General features: G+C 40.6%; 1 protein-coding gene across 2 annotated transcripts in view; it reads left to right on the top strand.

Annotated features, from left to right (window-relative positions):
- REPS2 (RALBP1 associated Eps domain containing 2) overlaps nucleotides 1–18,761 on the top strand; it is a 173,465-nt gene that overhangs the window by 70,925 nt on the left and 83,779 nt on the right. For both annotated transcript variants that reach the window (XM_087813660.1, XM_016211178.2), the window contains exons 6-7: nucleotides 13,181–13,319; nucleotides 17,300–17,363. In XM_087813660.1, the coding sequence (XP_087669786.1) occupies nucleotides 13,181–13,319; nucleotides 17,300–17,363 (203 nt within the window). The remainder of the gene's footprint in view (nucleotides 1–13,180; nucleotides 13,320–17,299; nucleotides 17,364–18,761) is intronic.

The raw sequence follows: 18,761 nt of genomic DNA, 5'->3' as shown, positions 1-18,761 counted from the left end.
TCCACTCATGGGCACAGGCCAGAGTGCTGGTCACTGTCTCTGACTCCTCTCTCGCCCCTTCTGCCCTTTCAGTTATCAAGTCTTGGCCATTTCACTTTCTAAATACCTCTGTTGTCCATCCATTCTTCTGCACTTCCTCGGTTCAGGCCATATTCTGTCACCAAATCTATTGCATCAGCCTCTAACTCTACTTGTTCCCACTCTTGCCCTCTTTAAATCCATTATCCTCACCACAGACAAAAATAATCTGAAAAATACACATTGGTTCCTCCTACTCCCTTGATTGAAACCTGCCACACTCTACCCACTGCTCTCAACATATTACCCATGTTCCTGAACGTGGCTCTCAGGGCCTGGTGTTCGGTCCCTGCTTTCTCTTCAGTCACAGTAGCCCGCTGATTCTCCCCCTCCGTCCTCTGGCCACACGGAGCTGCTGGTCATTTCCCATGTGTGTGCTGTGTGGAAACCTTACTCTTCATCCTTGCTTTGCCTTCTTTGTTTTCTCCTTTGTCTCAGTTTATCTATGCGGTTTTCTAATTGATAACACAAAGTGCAAGCATTTTCTAATATTTCTTGTATATGTGAGGTTTCTATTTTTTTATTCTTAAAAAATGGTTCATTCCTCATCACATTTATCTGAGAAGCTCAGCCAAAGGGAGGGGCATCCTATCTTTATTGGTTTTTCATCTGAGAGACATTTGGTGTTGTCTGTTTCTTTTGTATCACTCCAGGAATGCTTTATACATATATAAGCAAATATAAGTATTCTTATAGGTATCTAATATATGCAGTATATTTTTACCTGACTTTAGGGAGATAGGTATGGCAAATGGAATATCTTTTTAGCCAGATCTCACTAGGATAAATTATCTTTTATTTTAAACCAAAAACACACTCACTTTTTAAACCCTAAACATACATGCTGTGAGGTTTTCTTCTCTTTCTGGAGGGACAAACTTAACATTCTTTTGGGGTAAATTCTCAGTACTCACTATTATTCTTACTTAAAAGACAAAATAATGACAAACAGCCTGTAGAGAACTTTACCACCTTGCCATTTTAGTTGGGGTTTTTGACACTGTTTTTGGTGGAAGTTTCCTAATGAACAGGTGGGGCGGGTTGTTAGACAGTGCTAGCCAGGCACCATATCAGTCCAAAAGTCTGTAACTTTAAAAACATATATTTAACTTGGTTGTCTCTCTTTTTCCCTCATTCTTGCTCAGTCTTGATTTTTGGCCACTCTGGTTCTTTTGTCTCATACTCAGCCCTGGGCGATGACCCACCGGACAGGTTGGGCCCACAGGGGCTCGTTGAGGGTCCAGGAATTCTCTATCAGCCTGTGTGGGTTTTTTCCTTCTTTTTCTGCAGAGCCTCAGGCACTTTTTCCTTCCTTATTTTAGACTTTTCCCTTCTTCCCTTTCTGAGACCTCTAACGTTGCCCCCTGTGAAGGCTGTGTCTGCTGCAGCATAATGTTACCTGCATGTTCAGTTTTTGTCCATTTCCTCCTCATATCGTGGCCAAACCCTGGGGCTGATGAGCCACTGAAGACACACACATGGGTGTTTGCATGAGGGATGGGAGCTAAAAACCCACCCGATGATGCTCCCTCTTCCCATGGCCACATGAAAGCATGCTAAGGCTTTGGTTGCTTGTTTCAGATTACACAGTAAACACTACACTGTTATTTTTTGGATCATGGGTTATGAGTTTTCAAATACTCTTGTTCTTCAGAGCAATTAAAAATTTAAAAGACTGTATTTCAGAAATTTAAAACATACAAAAGGGTGCAGAGTGAAAAGTGTCTCTTCTGTCTCTCCTCCTGTCATTCATTTTCCTATCCCAGAGGCAACTGATAGGACTAATTTCTTTTGTATTGTTCTAGGAATATTTTGTGCATATACATGTGAATACAGGTATTCTTATATATGATTATATATAATATGTGCAAAATATATACAGTAGTTCCACCTTTTTAAACATATCGTAGCATACTGTACATCTGTTATGCATTTTTTTACTTAACAATAAACTTTAATAACATTCTATAGCAGTACATAAAGTACTTCCCTATCTTTTTGTTTTTCAAATGCATAGTATTTCATTATGTGCATCTTCCATCAGTCATTTAACCAGCCCCTCTGATCAACATCTAGAAATTGCAGTCACAGCACATTTGCATATATGTAGCATTAGTTCCCAGAAATGGAATAATTGGGTGAAATGTTTACACATTTTAAATTTTTGGTAGAGATTTTCAAATTGGAAACTGTATCAATTTACACACTTGCCAACAAGGTATGAAAATGTTTATTTTCCCATACCCATGCAAACACAATGTGCTAAAAATCTTACCTATCTTTGCCAATCTAACAGGTGAAAAATGATATCTCAATGTAGTTTTATTAGTAGTTCTCTTTATTAGTGAAGTGCGATATCTTAAGTTTATGAGTCATTTGTATTTCCTTTTTTCTGAATTGTTTCTTCATATCCTATGCCCTTTTTTTTCTTTTGGGCTATCAGTGTTTCCTTATTGGTCTGTCATTTCTACCAATCTGAAAACAGAAGCTGGTGTCTCTGTTCCTTTGGACGAATGAGAGGCTGCAATGTATGTGGAAAACTGCTCCTTGCATAGTTGAGAGGAGGTACTGGGCTCCTGAGTCCCTGGAAGGAGAGTAGGGACCCTAGCTTCTTTTCAGAAGGAGCACCCCAGGTTGCCTGCGATAGGGATTTCTTATTTATATTTTCATGGCAGTAAAGTTGAATTACTTAATTTATGCGTAGAGGTTAGGGCTAGGAAAATCTTCTGTTGTTAGGGATGGTAAATGTCAACCATGTCTGTGTGTCTGTGTGTGTTGACCTCTCAGCATTGCTTAGACAACTCAGTTTTTTCCTCTGAGTAAAATAGGAGGGAGAGAGGAGAGGGAGGAGGAGGAAGAGGGAGGGGGAGAATATATTTGTTTGCCTTGGTGTGTAACAGGAAGAACTGGTTTGATAAATTTGATAGGAATGCATGTGCCTTGTTTTTGACGTGACACCTTGTTTGACCAGACTCAATCCCCACTTGATTTTAAACCCTCACTGGAGGTTTACCATCTCCTAGGAGGTAAAAGGTTGCTGTGTCCTCGGCATATTCTTCACTGAGTCTACTAGGACTGACAGATATCTGAATGGTCACTATTACCACAAAGAGGTCCTATTTTTCATAGCATCAAGCCTCCTTTGTACTTTCTTTACCTACTTACAATTCTTTTTCAGATTTTCTAGTCCTTATTTTTAAAACATTTAATTTCATTTGATACTGAAATTTACTTTTCTCAGCCTACATCTTTTTTAAGCTGTCTCTTATTGTATTCCTCAGGTGCTTACCATGTACCCACACTTCTTAACAATTAGAGTGATGTTAATTGCTTGGTTTCTTTGCTGGGAGGCACTTTTACATGAAAGACAAAAATGTTTTGTGTTGCAAGATGAGAATAGCAACTGGATCATTGAAAGACAGGGACTCCTAGATATAAGAAGAGGGAACCTGGGATAGAAATTGAAGGATGTTTTTGGGAAAAAGACACTGATTCTGCAAATATTAGGACTGATTGGGGTTCTGCTTTAAGGCCTTGCAAAATCCATGCTTCAGAGATAGCAGGGTGGGAGGAGGGTCAAATTGTAGGCTGGTCCACATTAGAATTCTAGCATCCATGCAGCACGTCGGTTAGACTGGTGATGAAAGCAAATAAGTACATCTTATTTGTGGGGTCGTCGTTTTTCCCTACAGGGTGTGGGCATTGCATTAGTGGCTTATGTTGTCCAGAAATTTCCTGGTAATAGCTAGGGCCCACATAGATTTGTTAGATTTAGCCTCTCAGACGTAGCTGAAAACAGTTCAACTCCTGGTCCCAGACAGTACTTTTTAAAGCTAGAAAGGAGAGTGGTACTTGTTTCCAGCATATCCATTGGGACCTTTTGGTCTCAGTTAGTATATAATAGGCCATGAATATGGAAGGTTCCTTTACAATAGCACCACTTCAGCACTGCCCTTGACCTCAGGTGAGCAGGTGATGTCATGCCCCCAGTTGCCTATCCCAAGTGTCACTACTGACCCAGTGTTTATTTGGCCCAGTGTTGTAGTGGCCCCTTAAATTGTGTGTGTCCTTTCAGTGCCCCCAACAGTCTTGAAAGGTAGGGGCTTGGAACATTACATCCTCTATTGGGAAATATTTACTAAGTGGCTTATATGGGTCAGCCACCATGGCAGGGGCACCCTAAAGACTACAAACATGGTGCCTACTCACAGGGAACTTGCAGCCAAGTGGGGGGAGATGGATGTGAATCAAATGATCCCACCTCTGTAGTACAGTGGAAAACTGACAGTTGCCCTGAGGGCAAGGGAGTAGTTTGGTAGCATATAACAGATAAATCTGACCTAGGGCTAGAAAGTGAGGAAGGGCTTCCACAAAGAAGTGAGGGATGACTAGGAGTTAACCAGGCAAAGGCAGGATGGTGCTGGGAGGTGAGGAGAAGACTGTGTTATGTAGTGTTAAGAGTCCAGACAAAGGGCTTGTGTTGGTCAGGGTTCTTTATTGTGGACAACAGATTTTACTCTGGCTAGCTTAAGCAAATAGGGATTTATAATAGGGATGTGAGTAGCGTACCAGATTTTTAGATGGGCTGAAGATTCAGACTTCTTACAAGAATAATTCCCAAAACCACACAGCAGGACTGGGTGGCTGAGGGGGCCTTGCTTCTGCCACGGTCAGAAAGCTACAGAATTGGGCAGCTGCTGCCATTGTTTTTGGCTCCATCGCCACGTCATGCATGACCTAGACCAGCAACGTGAATGCTCTGTTCCCTGCCTCTTTCACCATGTGACTCAGTTCTGAATCAGTCTTCTGTAGGGGTATTTGTTTAGTGGAACCTAAGTACCATCTAGAATTCTAGCAGCAAAGATACTGGGACAGTGTAGTTTTTACCTAGCCAACCTCTGCAGTGCAGGCAATTATGCTTGGGGGGGGGGCGAGGTCGGTGTTGAGTGAGCTAGAGCACCATGTGTAGATAGCATGGAGAGGAGACAGCTGAAGAACAGAAAAGCCTGTATGTTAGAGCCTGGAGTGGTAGAGAGATGGGGCTGGAGAGGTGTGTAGAGCCCTGTGGGCCATGGCATGGCCTTTCAGGTGGGGGATGGATGGCTCAGAAGCTAAGTAACTGGCCCAGGTCTCATGGTAAGTGACCATTCCATATTTGAGCCTAGTCTGTGTGCCTCCAGAACTGGTATTTTTTGTACCTCTAATCTGTAGCTTCATCCTAAAGCATTCCTTGAATTCAGCCCAAGTTTTTGGCACATCTGTTTCCCATCTGACCTAAGGCTGTTGAATGTTAAGGGGCGGACATAGCAGAGAAGAGACAGGCAGCCTTGACCAAACTGGCAAGGATTGGGCTGGGGACGTTAATGCAGTGGTACTAGAAGACTGCAGCCTCATCAGTCTCCTCTTACTGCTGATTTCTCACTTTCTCCTCTAAAGCAGACAGCAAAATCCTGACAATTGTAAAGGAAAAATGCCCTCCTGGAGCAGAAGATCTTGGCTTCTGATGGAAGAATTGGAGACAGTGATTACTCATAAGCATTCCTTATGTTAATCAAAATAGTGTTAGTGTCACATACTAAAATAACAGAAATGATTGAATACCTGTATTGTATAGCTATCTACAGGATTCTTTTCTGATGTGAAAACATGCCAGATGCATATAGGCAAAAACTATGTGAGAAATAAGATGTTGCTCTGTATAATTTAATAGTTCACTGGCCAAAATCTACAACTAAACTAGATAATGAGGAGGGAGGGGTAAGTATAGCATATTCATATCCCCAGCTCGGATTCTCAACCTGCAAAATTGCCACAATGGTTTAGGCATTGCAGTGAGGTTGTTCTGAAAAGGAAACAGCACATTGTTGCAGGATGAATGCATGGATGGATGGATAGGAGGGAGAAAACCATAGGGTTTGCTGATTAAGAGTACTGTTGGATCCCCATTCATGTTCTGGCTCTACCATTTACTAGGTGCATGGTCTTGGTAAGCCACTTCCCTTCCCCAATGCTCAGTTTCCTGTTCTGTAAAATGAGAATAATGGGACCCACTTCATAGAGTTGTTGTGAAGATGAAAATAGGTAATGTATATTAGGTTTTTACAGTGTTTGTCACTAAGCAAAGTAATGAATATGTGTTACCTACCATTCTCATGACTATGGCGGTAGTTTTAAAAATTTTGTTTATCTTAATATGTAGCCATTGTGCGTTGCCTAATAGACTCAGAGAGAACCTTCTGAGCTGTTGAAAGTAGATCCCTGAGCAAGTCTTGCAACATGTGGTTAAAGACACCTTTGTGCATTTATTTCCATGAAGAATCTGATAAGGTTAAATTGCTCTGTTAGGATTTCATTTTAACTAACTTTTCTATAGACAGAAACAGAAGTTATTTATTGCAACTTCATGTGAATCTATAATTATTTCAAAATAAAAAGTAAAATAAAAATTTTAAGTTCTCTAACTTCATAGGTAGGCCTTTACTGGTAGGTGATAAGCACATGTAAAGTTCAGCTCTAGTCATTATAGGAGAGCTCAGGCTAACCTTTCTGTGTCTGGACTAAAAGTGGCAATTTGTCCAATCTTTTGTTTATTTGTTTACTCATTCACAAATATTTATTGAGTGTTCCCTATTTGATAGGTGCTGGGTATATAGCAGTGATCAGAATGGACAAAATTTCCTGCCCTCATGGCCCTTATATTATAGTGAGATTGGGGTGGGAGACAGACAATAAACAAGACTTATGGAGTATAATATAGAATGGTTTAATGTGAAAACAAAATAGCTGAGCTCCATCCCCTTTTCTAGCTCCTTTTCTTTATTGCTCATTTAGCAGTTTTCCCCTAGCCCTCTTTTCTCTTCACTCTGTACTTCCTCCCTGAAATCTCTGTCAAACCCATGAAAGATAAACTCCTGTTAACCAAACATAGAGAGACGGATGTAAAAATGCATCCACGCGCTGTCCCTGTAGATAGTTTGCATGGACAACCAAATTATAATGAGAAAGTTGTTGGGGCTCAGACTTGTCTCATGTCATTAGGTGGTCAAATTGCAAAACGAAGGTAGCCTCATGCTTCCATCTTCAATGCAGGAATGACTGTGGTTGAGACTGGGCAGGTCTGTCTTTACTTTGGGCCTTGCTCGAAGGATAGATTAGTTTAGAGTAACAGCTGCTATAACAAGCATGCCCCACTTTTTAATGACTTACCACAATAGATATATTTCTCACTCATCTAACAGGTTGGTAGGTAGCTTTCCTCCACATGGTGATTCAGGCTCCAAGGCTCCTCCTGTTCTGTGGCTGTTCCATCCCCCATTCAGGGGCCAGTGGGTGAGGAGAACATAGAGGAGTGCCACAGGGTGCTAGCCCAGCCTGGGAGTGGTGCAAATCACTGTGCTCACATTGCATTGGCCAGAACTCAGTCACATGGCTGTACCTAACTGCAAGGGGGGGGGGGGGGGGGCGGGGCTGGAAAATGTCATTCCTGGTGAGTAGCCATTCAATGACAGTTTTTGCTACTCCAGATGGTTTATTTACTGAGGTACCTAAAAGACATTGTTATAAGGTCATTGCACCCTCAGATGAAATGGCTGAACTCATAGGCAGCAATTAGAGGATGTTTCCAGGGTGGGATTGTATTCTAAACAGAAATGTACTATGGTTGGAACAATATACACACCCTTCTGAAGTTCCCCCTGACAATGCCTCCTTGCAATTCATATTATTCAGCTATGCTTGATTTTTAAGATACTTCAGGGGTAAATGTCACCTTTTGGGATTTTATTAATAGTATTATTTTTTAATGAGTCTTTTGAAGTCTCTTTCATTATAAACAGGCTGTTTTCCCCAGAGATAATAACTTGCAGTGCCAAATATTTGCATTTCACTTGAAACAAAACCAAGGATTTGAATGTTTTAAATATAAGCAAATTTAATTCTCTTGTGTCTAGAGAAACTGTATAATGAACCATATGTATGTGACTTAAGCAGACAGATGTGGATGATTTTTCTCTCCCTTTATTTTTTCTTAAAAATGCTGGCAGAGCTCAAAATTGGCAGCAAGCAACAAATATCTCCACTCAGCCAACCAAACCACTGGAGCTGGAGTTGAAATGGGGGAGTTCTCTTAGGGTGCATGCAAAAGTGGAGCTTTTCTTGGTTCTGGCTTCTACTTGGAAGCCCAAGGCTCCACAGCTCACCCACCCCTATTTCTCAGTGCCTTCAGTCTTTGCAATTAGACATTTTGTCGTAGGTGACTGACTTGATCTGAAAAGTTGGGTCAGTTGTTGTTGTTGACTTTGAGTTCATCTGGAGGAGATGGTTCCATGTCTCTGGGTCCTGCAACGAGATGGCCCCCTAGCTGCTGACAGAAAGGTTCTGAGCTGCCATCCCACTGCTAGAACAGACCTTCCTCTAGTGGTGGCCATATGGCTTTTTTCTCTTACTCCTCTCATAGCCCTCCTTACCCTGGGATCACCTTGACCTCTGGCCAGAGTTACTGATACGGCCTTAATTGGTTGTCTTACCTTTAGTCTTTTCCCCTTCATTCTCCTCACTGAAGTGTTCTTTCTGTAACTCAAATCTGATTATTTATGTCTTGTTTAATACTTATTGGTGGCTCCCTATTTTCTAGATACAGTCTAAACCCCTTAACCCGGTGCACCTGGGCCTTCATGATCTGGAACCTGCTTTCTGTTTGGACCATCTTGAGGCAACTCCACTAACATCCTCTCTGCACTGGCAGCCTAGTCTTTCTATATGTAGCCCAGCCAAGCTACTTTCAGACGATGGCTAGTTTCTCTTATTTTTTGGGTGTCTTTGCAAATGCTGTTCCTTTTGCTTGCCTTGCCATGCATGTTCTATAGCATTGCTTCTCAAACTTGACTGTGTTTTGAATTACCTGAAGGGCTTGTTAAATCATGGATTCCTGGGCCCCACTCCCAGACTTTATGATTCACTAGGTGTGGGCTAGGGACTGGGGTTCTGTATTTCTAACAAGTCCTCAGGTGATGCTGATGTGGATGGTCTGGGGGCCACACTTTGAGTAGCAAAGCTTTTAAGTACCATAGCATGCAATTAACTGTTTTGAGATTGCCTGTATTTCTCCCTGACTGGACCCTAGGCTTCCTGGGAAAAAGAATGTTTGCCCATCAGTGTATCCCTAGTGTGACTAGTGTCTGGGATATTGTTGATATTCAATAAGTATTTATGAATGAATGACTGAATGAATGAATGAGTGGGTCACTGTTTATGCAGCAGAGTTCCGATAATTTTGCTTCTTGTAGTGGATCAGCTTTCTTTTGGAGTATTTCAGCCTAAGGGTATGTGGAATGTGATCTATCTGTCCCTGAAATTAGCGGATACGGAAGTTGAGAACACCCCATAACAATCACACCATGGGTAAACTACAGGAAGACAGATGGGAACTTCTTTTGATCTCAAACTTTATATTATGAACTGGACTTATAAATTTTCTTTCATTCAGCACAGCATGGAGTAGCATTTCTGCATCTCTTTCAATATAGGAAATACCCCTGAACTTACTAGAGCCTGTCAGAAAGTAGCCCTCATACTAATTTTTAGCATGTGTGATGTGCCTTCTAGGGACTATGTGTGGAATAAAGGCGTGTATGATACGGTCCTAGGCCTGCAGGTCGAAACTTGAGTGCAGACAATCAAGAACACTAACTGCTCAAGCTGCAATACTTACCGTAATTGTAATAAGGATTCATATTTTTTAAGATGCTCAAATCACTTGGTTTATTGAATCAATTAAAAACGTGCAGTGAGAAGCAGGGTGAAAGAGCAGGGGATAGGTTAATATGTTTAGTGCAAGCCAATAGAAGGGCCACACTATATACAGATTACTTAATGTTCATGTGCCCTCTTTTGTTGTTGTAAGGCCTTTTTGGTTTTAGGGAGCAGGAGCTATCCTTGCCAGGTGAGTTTTCTTGAAAAGGAGGAAGTGTTGAGGTTCTCATGGGAATCCAAGAAATGAGAGACAAGGAGTGGCTCTGGGGTCCGGAGGAGCAGGAATTCTTGGTTGTTCATACCTGTTCTGCCATTAACAGGCCCTTGCCCTAGTTGCCTTGAGTTTGCTTCACTGCCCACTTACTTGGCTGCCAACAGCCATCCTTGGCTCCTGCTCTTTCTAGTACTTCTCTACCTCACAGGTTCTGCTTATGCTTGGTTCTGGCTCCCTCATGGCTTTCAGTCCCACTTGGCCCTTACTCTGCATCATGGTCCATACAACTCCAGAATGTACACCTGTTCAGGGTCTGCTCTCCCTGCTTCTTGGTCTTCATGTTTCTTATCCACATCCCCCAAAATTAGCATCTGCCCCATGTTGTTCTTACTAGAGAAGAGCTTTCTATGCCAGAGCATCCCAGAGGCCAGCAATTGTGTGCCCCCTGTACTTGGACTCATTTGGGTGAGACCCAGGGGTGAGGTGGATCATGCAGTGCTGTGGATCTGGCAAACACATCAGAGAGCCTTTTGGGCAGTGGGACCCGATGGATAGGATTTGAGTAGGCTGAGATCAGAGGAAGGGTGCTCTAGGACAGAGACACAAATCTGACCCATGAAGAGTGAGCAATCAGAAACCTGCTGAGAGTGAGCAAGGAGGCAGCTAGATTATAAGGGCCCTAAAGCCCAGGTGGAAAAGGTAGATTTTTAAAATAGGAAGCTTTTTTTTTTTTTTTTAATTGATTTCTGGAGGGGGGGGAGAGAGGTATGAGATGAAACATAGATCAGCCTCTGCATTCCTTCTACTGGGGATTGAGCCTGTAACCCCGGCATGTGCCCTGACCAGAAATCAAACCCGCAGTCTTTTGGTGTATAGGACAATGCTTCAACCAACTGAGCCACACTGGCCAGGGCCATGTAAGCTTTAAAACCGAGGACTCAATCACTTTTTTATGTCCATTTATGATTCCTGCTGTCAGAATAGACCTGAGACCTGCTAAGACGCCACTGATACCACTCAGGAGTGAGGTTATGTGGGAGAGGAAGTAGAGAGAGCAGTGGTCCTGGAATTGGAAAAAGAACAAACACAGGCAGACATTGACAACAGCAACTGGATATGGCAGCTTCAGTTCCTGGAGGGAAAGAATGTATTCCATGGGAATATTAGCTTCCATGTCAGAACCAGAGAACACAGCCTCCAACACCCAGCATGGAGACATCGGTGCCTTTGTTCTCAGGACAGTAGTGGGACAGAGCTTTCCACCTGTGTCTCACCAGCTTGTTGAACCAACTCTGCCTGATTAAATTGTTCACTCATAGACAGCCGTTCTTGTCTCTCCTGTCGATGCCTGGATTTTTAGGTTCCTTTATTCCAGCTGTTTCTGTCATTGTTGACCTGGAGGGCAAGCTCCTGTGAGCTCTACATATTACCATCTGGCCAGGAACCTAGCCCAGTACACGCTGACTGCCTCCACCCTGGGTTCTGCCCCTGGAACCCACTCAGATATCTGGGCTCCTTCAGAAAGTGCTGCCTGGAGCATTTGAGTTTAGTTCTGGAATCTGGTGGGAGCATTTTGGAAAGTTGTGTGGTCCATGGGGTGTTCAGACTGACTTTTGATCTTCCTTGCTTGCTTTATTTATATTGTTTGTTTCTTACCAGAATGAATAAGGGGTTTCTGAAAGCAATTCAGATGAAAGCAACTCAATTAAAAAAAAAACTTGATATGCCAGAGCTTGGCTTTGAACAACAGATAAAAAAGAGGGGTTATTTGCTGACTGCAGGAGTTCACTAAAGGGTATGGGATCCTCTCTTAAGTTCTCTAAGCCTCAGTTTCCTCATCTGGGAAAATGATAATACCTGCTGTTTCTACCACTCAAGTGTTTTGAGATGCTGGATGAGATAGGGATGTGTGAAACGCTTTGTAAATTTCAAAGCATTCTGAACTTAGGATATTCACTTAATGGACAGTGGCTTCCAGGGCATTTAAAAATGGTTTGATTTACATTTAGTATGAAAACTTCAAAGATGACATCTCAAGGTTATAGCACAGCTCAAAGTTTTATCGTCTCATTTCTTCTCAGAATGTCTTCAGAGGAGAGCCAGGTGTTTCTGGGAAGAATTACTTCCTGGAATAGGGTGTGTGTGTTGGGGGAAGGGAGCGGAGATGGTCTGCTGCTTTTTCTAGGGATAGTGAGTACAATGCTCTCCTAATTATTAATTCCTTGATAGTGTGTTCATAAGTGGCAACCTGATAGTTGATTAGCAGTAATACTTCTCTCTTTCTTAGTCTCCTTTTGTCCTAAAGGCTTGTCCTCCTTGTGCTCACCTCTTGATTCCATGAAAGCGTCCTTTTGCAGTACCACCTTAGCCTTAGAGTGGATGGGAGGGATGGGACAAAGCCCTGGGCTCCTCCTTCCAGAATCCCCATTTTTGCTTCTTTCCCCACAGCACGGCCAAGCTTTGTTTTTTCCTGCACCATTTATTTCTCTGGTTCTCTGCACCCTCAAAGCCTCACCTTTGGCTTGCACGCCCCCTAGTGGCATGTCTGATGCACCCCTCCTACCCGGTTGGTTGTGGTGCCATCACAGCTCTTCTCGCCAGCCAGCTCTGTTACTAAGGGTTAATCTCAATTCACAACGGCGGGATGAGAGTTTGGGTGATCCTGACTTGCCCGTCAAGTAGGGTCTGGGAGGTGGGATTTGAATGGGAACTTCTGATTCTCAGATTTATACAATGACAATGCCTCAGAAAAAGAGATGATATGGTTACAGCTTTTCTAGATTTTTTTTATGGTTTAAAAAGAATTGATTATTTTACTCTTTGCTCAGCTATCTGAAAGTATCAAAATGTGGTAAATAATCATTTTACCCTTCCTTTATCACATTGGAAACACTTTTGTCACTCACCAAGTGTTGAGTATTTCATGCTCAGTTCTGCTAACAACTTTGGGGACTACAAAAAAATATAAAGCATGATGTCTGCCCTTCAGAAGTTTACATTCTAGTTACACGGTGTTTAAATTACTCCCTTGAGGAGGAAAATGAGTATAATGCATGATAACTTTTATTGGTGTTTAATATATCTACTTCATCTCACTAAAGAGAGATTCTCTGAGCATTTGCTTATTTGTTTTTAAAGTCCTTTTCAGTGGAGAGAGAACCACAGGATAACAGCAGTAATTACCTGGATGAACCGTGGAGGATAACAGAAGAGCAGCGCGAGTACTATGTTAATCAATTCCGATCCCTTCAGCCAGACCCAAGTTCCTTCATTTCAGGTAATGAAGTCTGACAGGTGAGAATGTGGGTTCCAGATCATTGTCTCATATAAATAACAGTACATATCTTGAGAAATAATTCACACAAAATGAGTATGACAACCTTCTTTGACTTCAATTTGTTTCCCTGTAAGATCGAATTTCTTATCAGCTATAAACCATGCAGAAAAACACTTGGCAATGACATTTGGAAAATTATGTTTCCGTTTCAAAGGGTTAAATAGGAATTTGGTGGAACCTGGTCTGGACCCTGTGATTTATTAGCTGGAGCAGTTCTTGAAATGATAGAACGTGGCACCAAGGCGATATCTTTAATTGCTTATTCATTACATTAGAGTTACAGAAGATGTAGTACAGCCTTCTACAGTTAATGTTACAGTCTCCTTATATTATATATGCTTTAGAAGTTCAAATTCATGCTCGTTTTCTTTGGCTCAAGACTTTCTTCTCTGGTTTTTCTGAGAGAAATTAAAATATGGGAGGAAAGTTGGCCAGCATTTTTATGTCCACATGTCAGTTCTTCTGGGTTGTCTTCAGAAATATGTATTCCTGTTGAGTTCTCATGTAAAATTCAAGCTGAGAGGAATTGATTTAATTCCTCTGTGCCTACATTTTACTGGGCTGAAGACTTAAACAAGCAGTGAAATAGAGTCTGGAAGAAAAATTCAAAAACCTTTCTTTTTGTACTTTAATTTTGAAGACTAACAATATGTCCTTGATAATTGTAACCTGACATTGAAGTGAGGACTAAGACTAATTTTCTCTTGTGAAATAAGGTGTGTAATTGAAATACACTTGTGTAAATGCAGCCATCATTTTCTGATTGGTGGTAATAGCTTTATTGAAGGCAGAATATTGTAGATATAGCAAATTAATGTTAACAACATGATTTTAAAGAAATAAGCAGAAACACAGATTGCATGTACTGACTGCTTGATAACCTTACCAGCTGCTTGAGTTTCTTCACAATGTATACAAATGATTAAACAAATACAAATAGGTAGCTGTTAGGAATGTTTTTACTTTCTTTTAACTTTTTTATTTTGCATAATTTCAAATGTAGATATACTAAAGTGGCTAATATAACAAACCCCTATCAGATAGCCCCAATGATTTTGTGTTATCCATATCCTCTCTCACCCCAGATGATTTTGAAGCAATTACCAGATTGTTTCAATTGAAAATACAGGGTTGGCAAAATTAGGTTTACAGTTGTGAGTCCATGAAAGAGTTTATTCTTTATTAATTATTGTATTCTTTTCCATATGAACAACTGTAAACCTACTTTTGCCTACCTCTGTATTTCAGAATGTATCTCTAAAGATAAGAACTCCTTTAAAAACATAATCACATAGTATGGGGAAGGCCTGGGAGTGGGGGGCATGCAGGTTGGAAGGGATCTATGGGAGAAAAAGGGGGACATCTGTAATACTTTCAACAATAAAGATAAATTAAAAAAACAAACAAAAAGAAAAACATAACCACAAATCATTTGCATATGTTAAAAAACAAGAACATGAATTCCTTAATATTATCAAGTCTTCATTGTTCAGATTTCCCTGATTGTCTCCCAGATGCCTTTTTTAAAAAATTTAGTTTGATCAAGGTCAAGAGGGGTTTATATACTATAATTAGGTGATGTCTCTTTTTAAAAAACGTATTTCTAAATATCTTTATTTAGATACTCACATACCATAAAATTCACCCATTTAAAGTGTACAATTTAGTGGTTTTAGTATATTCACATTATATTCACAATCTACATTTTTTTAAAAAAAATTGTATCTTCGTGTGTTTTTAATGTACAGATCTTTTATAAACATGGTTGAACCTTTTTTTTTATATATGATTAAGAGTCAGCTGCATCTATTTCTGTGAACTCTCATAGCTCTACCCATTTTTATATTGGGTTACTCGTCTTTATTTTATGAATATCTATGTATATTTGGTGTGCTACTCTTATATCCCTGATATATCAGTGCTGTGTGTAAATGTAATTTTCTGGACTGAGAGACTTAATAACAAGTCTGAATTCGTGTTTTGATGTTTGACTGCTGACAGCTTTTAAGACTCTCTTCTCCCTTGTGTGCCCCTCATGTGGCTCCCCAGCAAGGTATGAAAATGGCTGGAGAAAAAGGAAAGGAGGCTGGCTTGGGGTTTCTACAGTGGTTGGGGGTGGAGCTGTGCTGAGGGTTCCAGCTCATGATTTGAACTTTTGTCAGCACCAAATGAGGAAGCACTGGGTCTTTCTCATTAGCTTCCTCTTTTGGCAGGGGACAGCCAGGGCACAACTGAACTTGTTAGCAGTCGGCTTCCCTATGCACTCTACCTGACCTCTCTGGGGCACCATGCTGTGGCAGTCTCTACTCTCTGAAGGCCACGCCAGGTCTCTAGCTATGAGTTTGGGCCTAATGTGATTTAGAGAAAGGATGTCAAGCCGGGAAAAGAAGAATGGCATGAGGGACATTGTCTATATAGCTGGTAAATAGGCTTTCAAGACATTTCTGACAAATGTTTGGACAAGGTAGTTGCTTTGATGGCCGAAAGTCATATGTCAGGATTATTTCCAGGATACTTTTGGGGAGAAGGCTCATGGGTTTATAGGGCCCTTTGCCTTTGATCCATAATAATCTATTAAAGGAAAATAGGTCTGCTTTAGAGTCCATTATAATTCATTGTTTTAATGCCAATTAAAAGACATAATTGCCATGGAATGACTCTTGACTTTATCAGCTTAAAATAGAGGTTGGGTCTTTGATTTGACTATTCTATGTGTTCAAATTGAGGCTTTTGAACTGTGAAACTTTTCTGAGACCTGAAAGCATAAACATTTCAATCTCAATAATAGTTGGGTCCAACATTTTAAGTGCAGCTGGAACTTAAGTGCAGTTCTATAATATTTCGCCTTCCCTTTGCTCCTTTCCAGTTATTCATAACTAGGTTAGTTAAAACAGTATTAGAATGAATATATGATTTTAAATTGATATTGGTAAATTTACAATGATTAAAGGAAGTAGCAAGAGGTTCTGGATAAGTTTCTCAAAGAGCCACCAAAGAGCTTAAATCTCACCAAAACTTTCTTACCCAGCCGGTGTGGCTCAGCGGTTGAGCATCGACCTATGATCTGGGGGATAGAGGTTTGATTCCTGGTCAAGGCATGTGCCAAGGTTTCTGGCTCGATCTCCAGCTGGGGGCTTGTGGGAGGCAGCCGATCAGTGACTCTCTCATCATTGATGTTTCTGTCTCTCCCTCTCCCTTCTTCTCTCTGAAATCAATTAAAAAAAAAATAAACCTTTCTCAAGAGGCCTGTCATATGTCTGTGTGATGAGATTAATGGTGTTAATTTTCTTCCTTTGGCTATTTTCTACCATGATTGTGTGTTACTTTTTAAAAAATTTTCTTATATGTTTTTATTGATTTCAGACAGAGGAAAGGAGAGGGAGAGAGAAAGATAGGAACATCAATGATGAGAGTCATTGATCAGCTGCCTTCTGCACGCCCCTACTGGGGATTGAGCCTGCAACCTGGTCATGTGCCCTGACCGGGAATCAAACCGTGACCTCGTTCATAGATCGACATTCAATCACTGAGCCACACTGGCAGGGCGTGTATCAGTTTTTTATTAAAAGTGCTTGACAGATTTTTACTTTAATAATTTCAAAATTTGTCTTTTGAATTTTTAGTTAAATTTTACACATTTTCAGTAAAAATGAAGCAGGAATTAATTGATATAATTTGCATGTCATAATAAGTATTATGTCATTGCTTCTTTTACCCTATTCTAATTTATATATTCTTTTAAATGATGTTCACATGTTGTTTTTAGCCACATGATTTGTAGTTGCTTTAATTAATAAATGTTGTGTTTGTGGTTAGATGGTAGGGATTGTTGAAAGAAAAAATGGTGATTCATTGACATTAAATATAAAGGCTGCTCTAGATATTAATTAATGATTTATTTAAACAATGGCTGTTGACAGGTTCAGTGGCCAAGAACTTCTTCACCAAATCAAAGCTTTCAATTCCAGAACTCTCCTATATATGGTAAGTACAATTAATGCCACATGGTATGCTACAGTCATTCATATTCATTCTTTAGTTCCTATTGTTGCATTTTAAAAGTCTTATTTTTTAATGGTTTTTTAACAGACTAACAGAGTGAATAGAATTTAAATTTTTGTTGTTGTGAAAATTAAATAAGTTATGTGAAAATCACAATTAATAGTGTCTGGCACATACTGCACACTGTATGTATTAGCTGTTATTTAAAAAGTAATTTCCTAATTATCATCTTCATCTAGATTCCTTTTCAGTCTAAGCAATTGTGTGGGCATATGAGAATTTCCATCTTGTGTATTTTATTTTGAGATTTTTTTGCTTGGTGTGATGCAAGCAACCGGAGGACCTTGAAAAGCTATTTTTTGTAATATTTTATGAGGCCAGGTGGAAAGGAGGTCCACAAATGTTTTGGAATGAAGTTAAATTTGCCTATTCTCGCTTCCTGAATTTGGCTGGTGTTTATCGGCTGGGCCCTCGTTCAGACTCGCAGCTGTGGCATGCGCTGCACCTTGCTGCCGAGCTGGCCACAGCCCTGGCTCCAAAGGGCGGTGCGAGGACGGTCCAGATGGCTCCACTTGCGTTTATGAAGACGCTTGGTGCCTCCATAAACTCCCGGCTGCGTGTGGGCTGTTCTTCCTCACAACTGGGCAGCAGACTGTGCTGCTATAAATATATAATTAAAACATTGGAATATTTATGTAGAACTTTTTTCGTGAGATTTACTGAAATGATAGCATTTTGTCATGTTTTGTGCATTTTATTGCAAAACAATTGCAGTAATCCTTGTGTGTGCCAGTGTACCTGGGATCCTGAGCTAGATTTATTCATCAGCATATATTCTAGCATAATTTTTTGACTACAAGCCTTATATTAGATTTTAAAGCTAGGGAACAAAGAAATTATCATTTTCAAAAGCATACAATCTGTTTTGGCAGAATTCCCAGTCTTACCATAATTGGCATGAAGCTTCCTATCTTTTTGTGGGGACATATACATAAAAGCTGAATGGTATTCTCTCCATCCAGTGTTGGCAGCAGTCCCCCAATTCCTCAGACTGGGGAGCTGCTATTTTAGGGCTGGTACATTCTAAATATTTGAGGGGGAGGAGGATGTGAATGGAACTTACCTTTGATATTCTTTCTTTCAAATAGTAACACTTTTCTGGTACGTTTTTATATATCTTATCTCTCTACTTGTCCTAACACAAGTATACTTGTCTCTCTGTACACAGAAGAGACTGGTTGAGCTTAGAGGGTCTTAGTTACTTTGGCAAATAGGCTTCTTTTGTGCTGAGTAAAGAGGTCTGTGCCTTTCAGTGGGAAACAATGACTGAAGCAAAGATAAGCCTTTTCCAGACTCTCCCTTTCTTCCTTTCTGTCTTAT

The sequence above is a fragment of the Miniopterus natalensis genome, chromosome X (genome assembly GCF_054644295.1).
Source record: "Miniopterus natalensis isolate mMinNat1 chromosome X, mMinNat1.hap1, whole genome shotgun sequence".
NCBI classification, from domain to species: Eukaryota; Metazoa; Chordata; class Mammalia; order Chiroptera; family Miniopteridae; genus Miniopterus; species Miniopterus natalensis.
The sequence above is the reverse complement of the archived record's forward strand: the minus strand, read 5'-3'. Positions and strand labels throughout refer to the sequence as shown.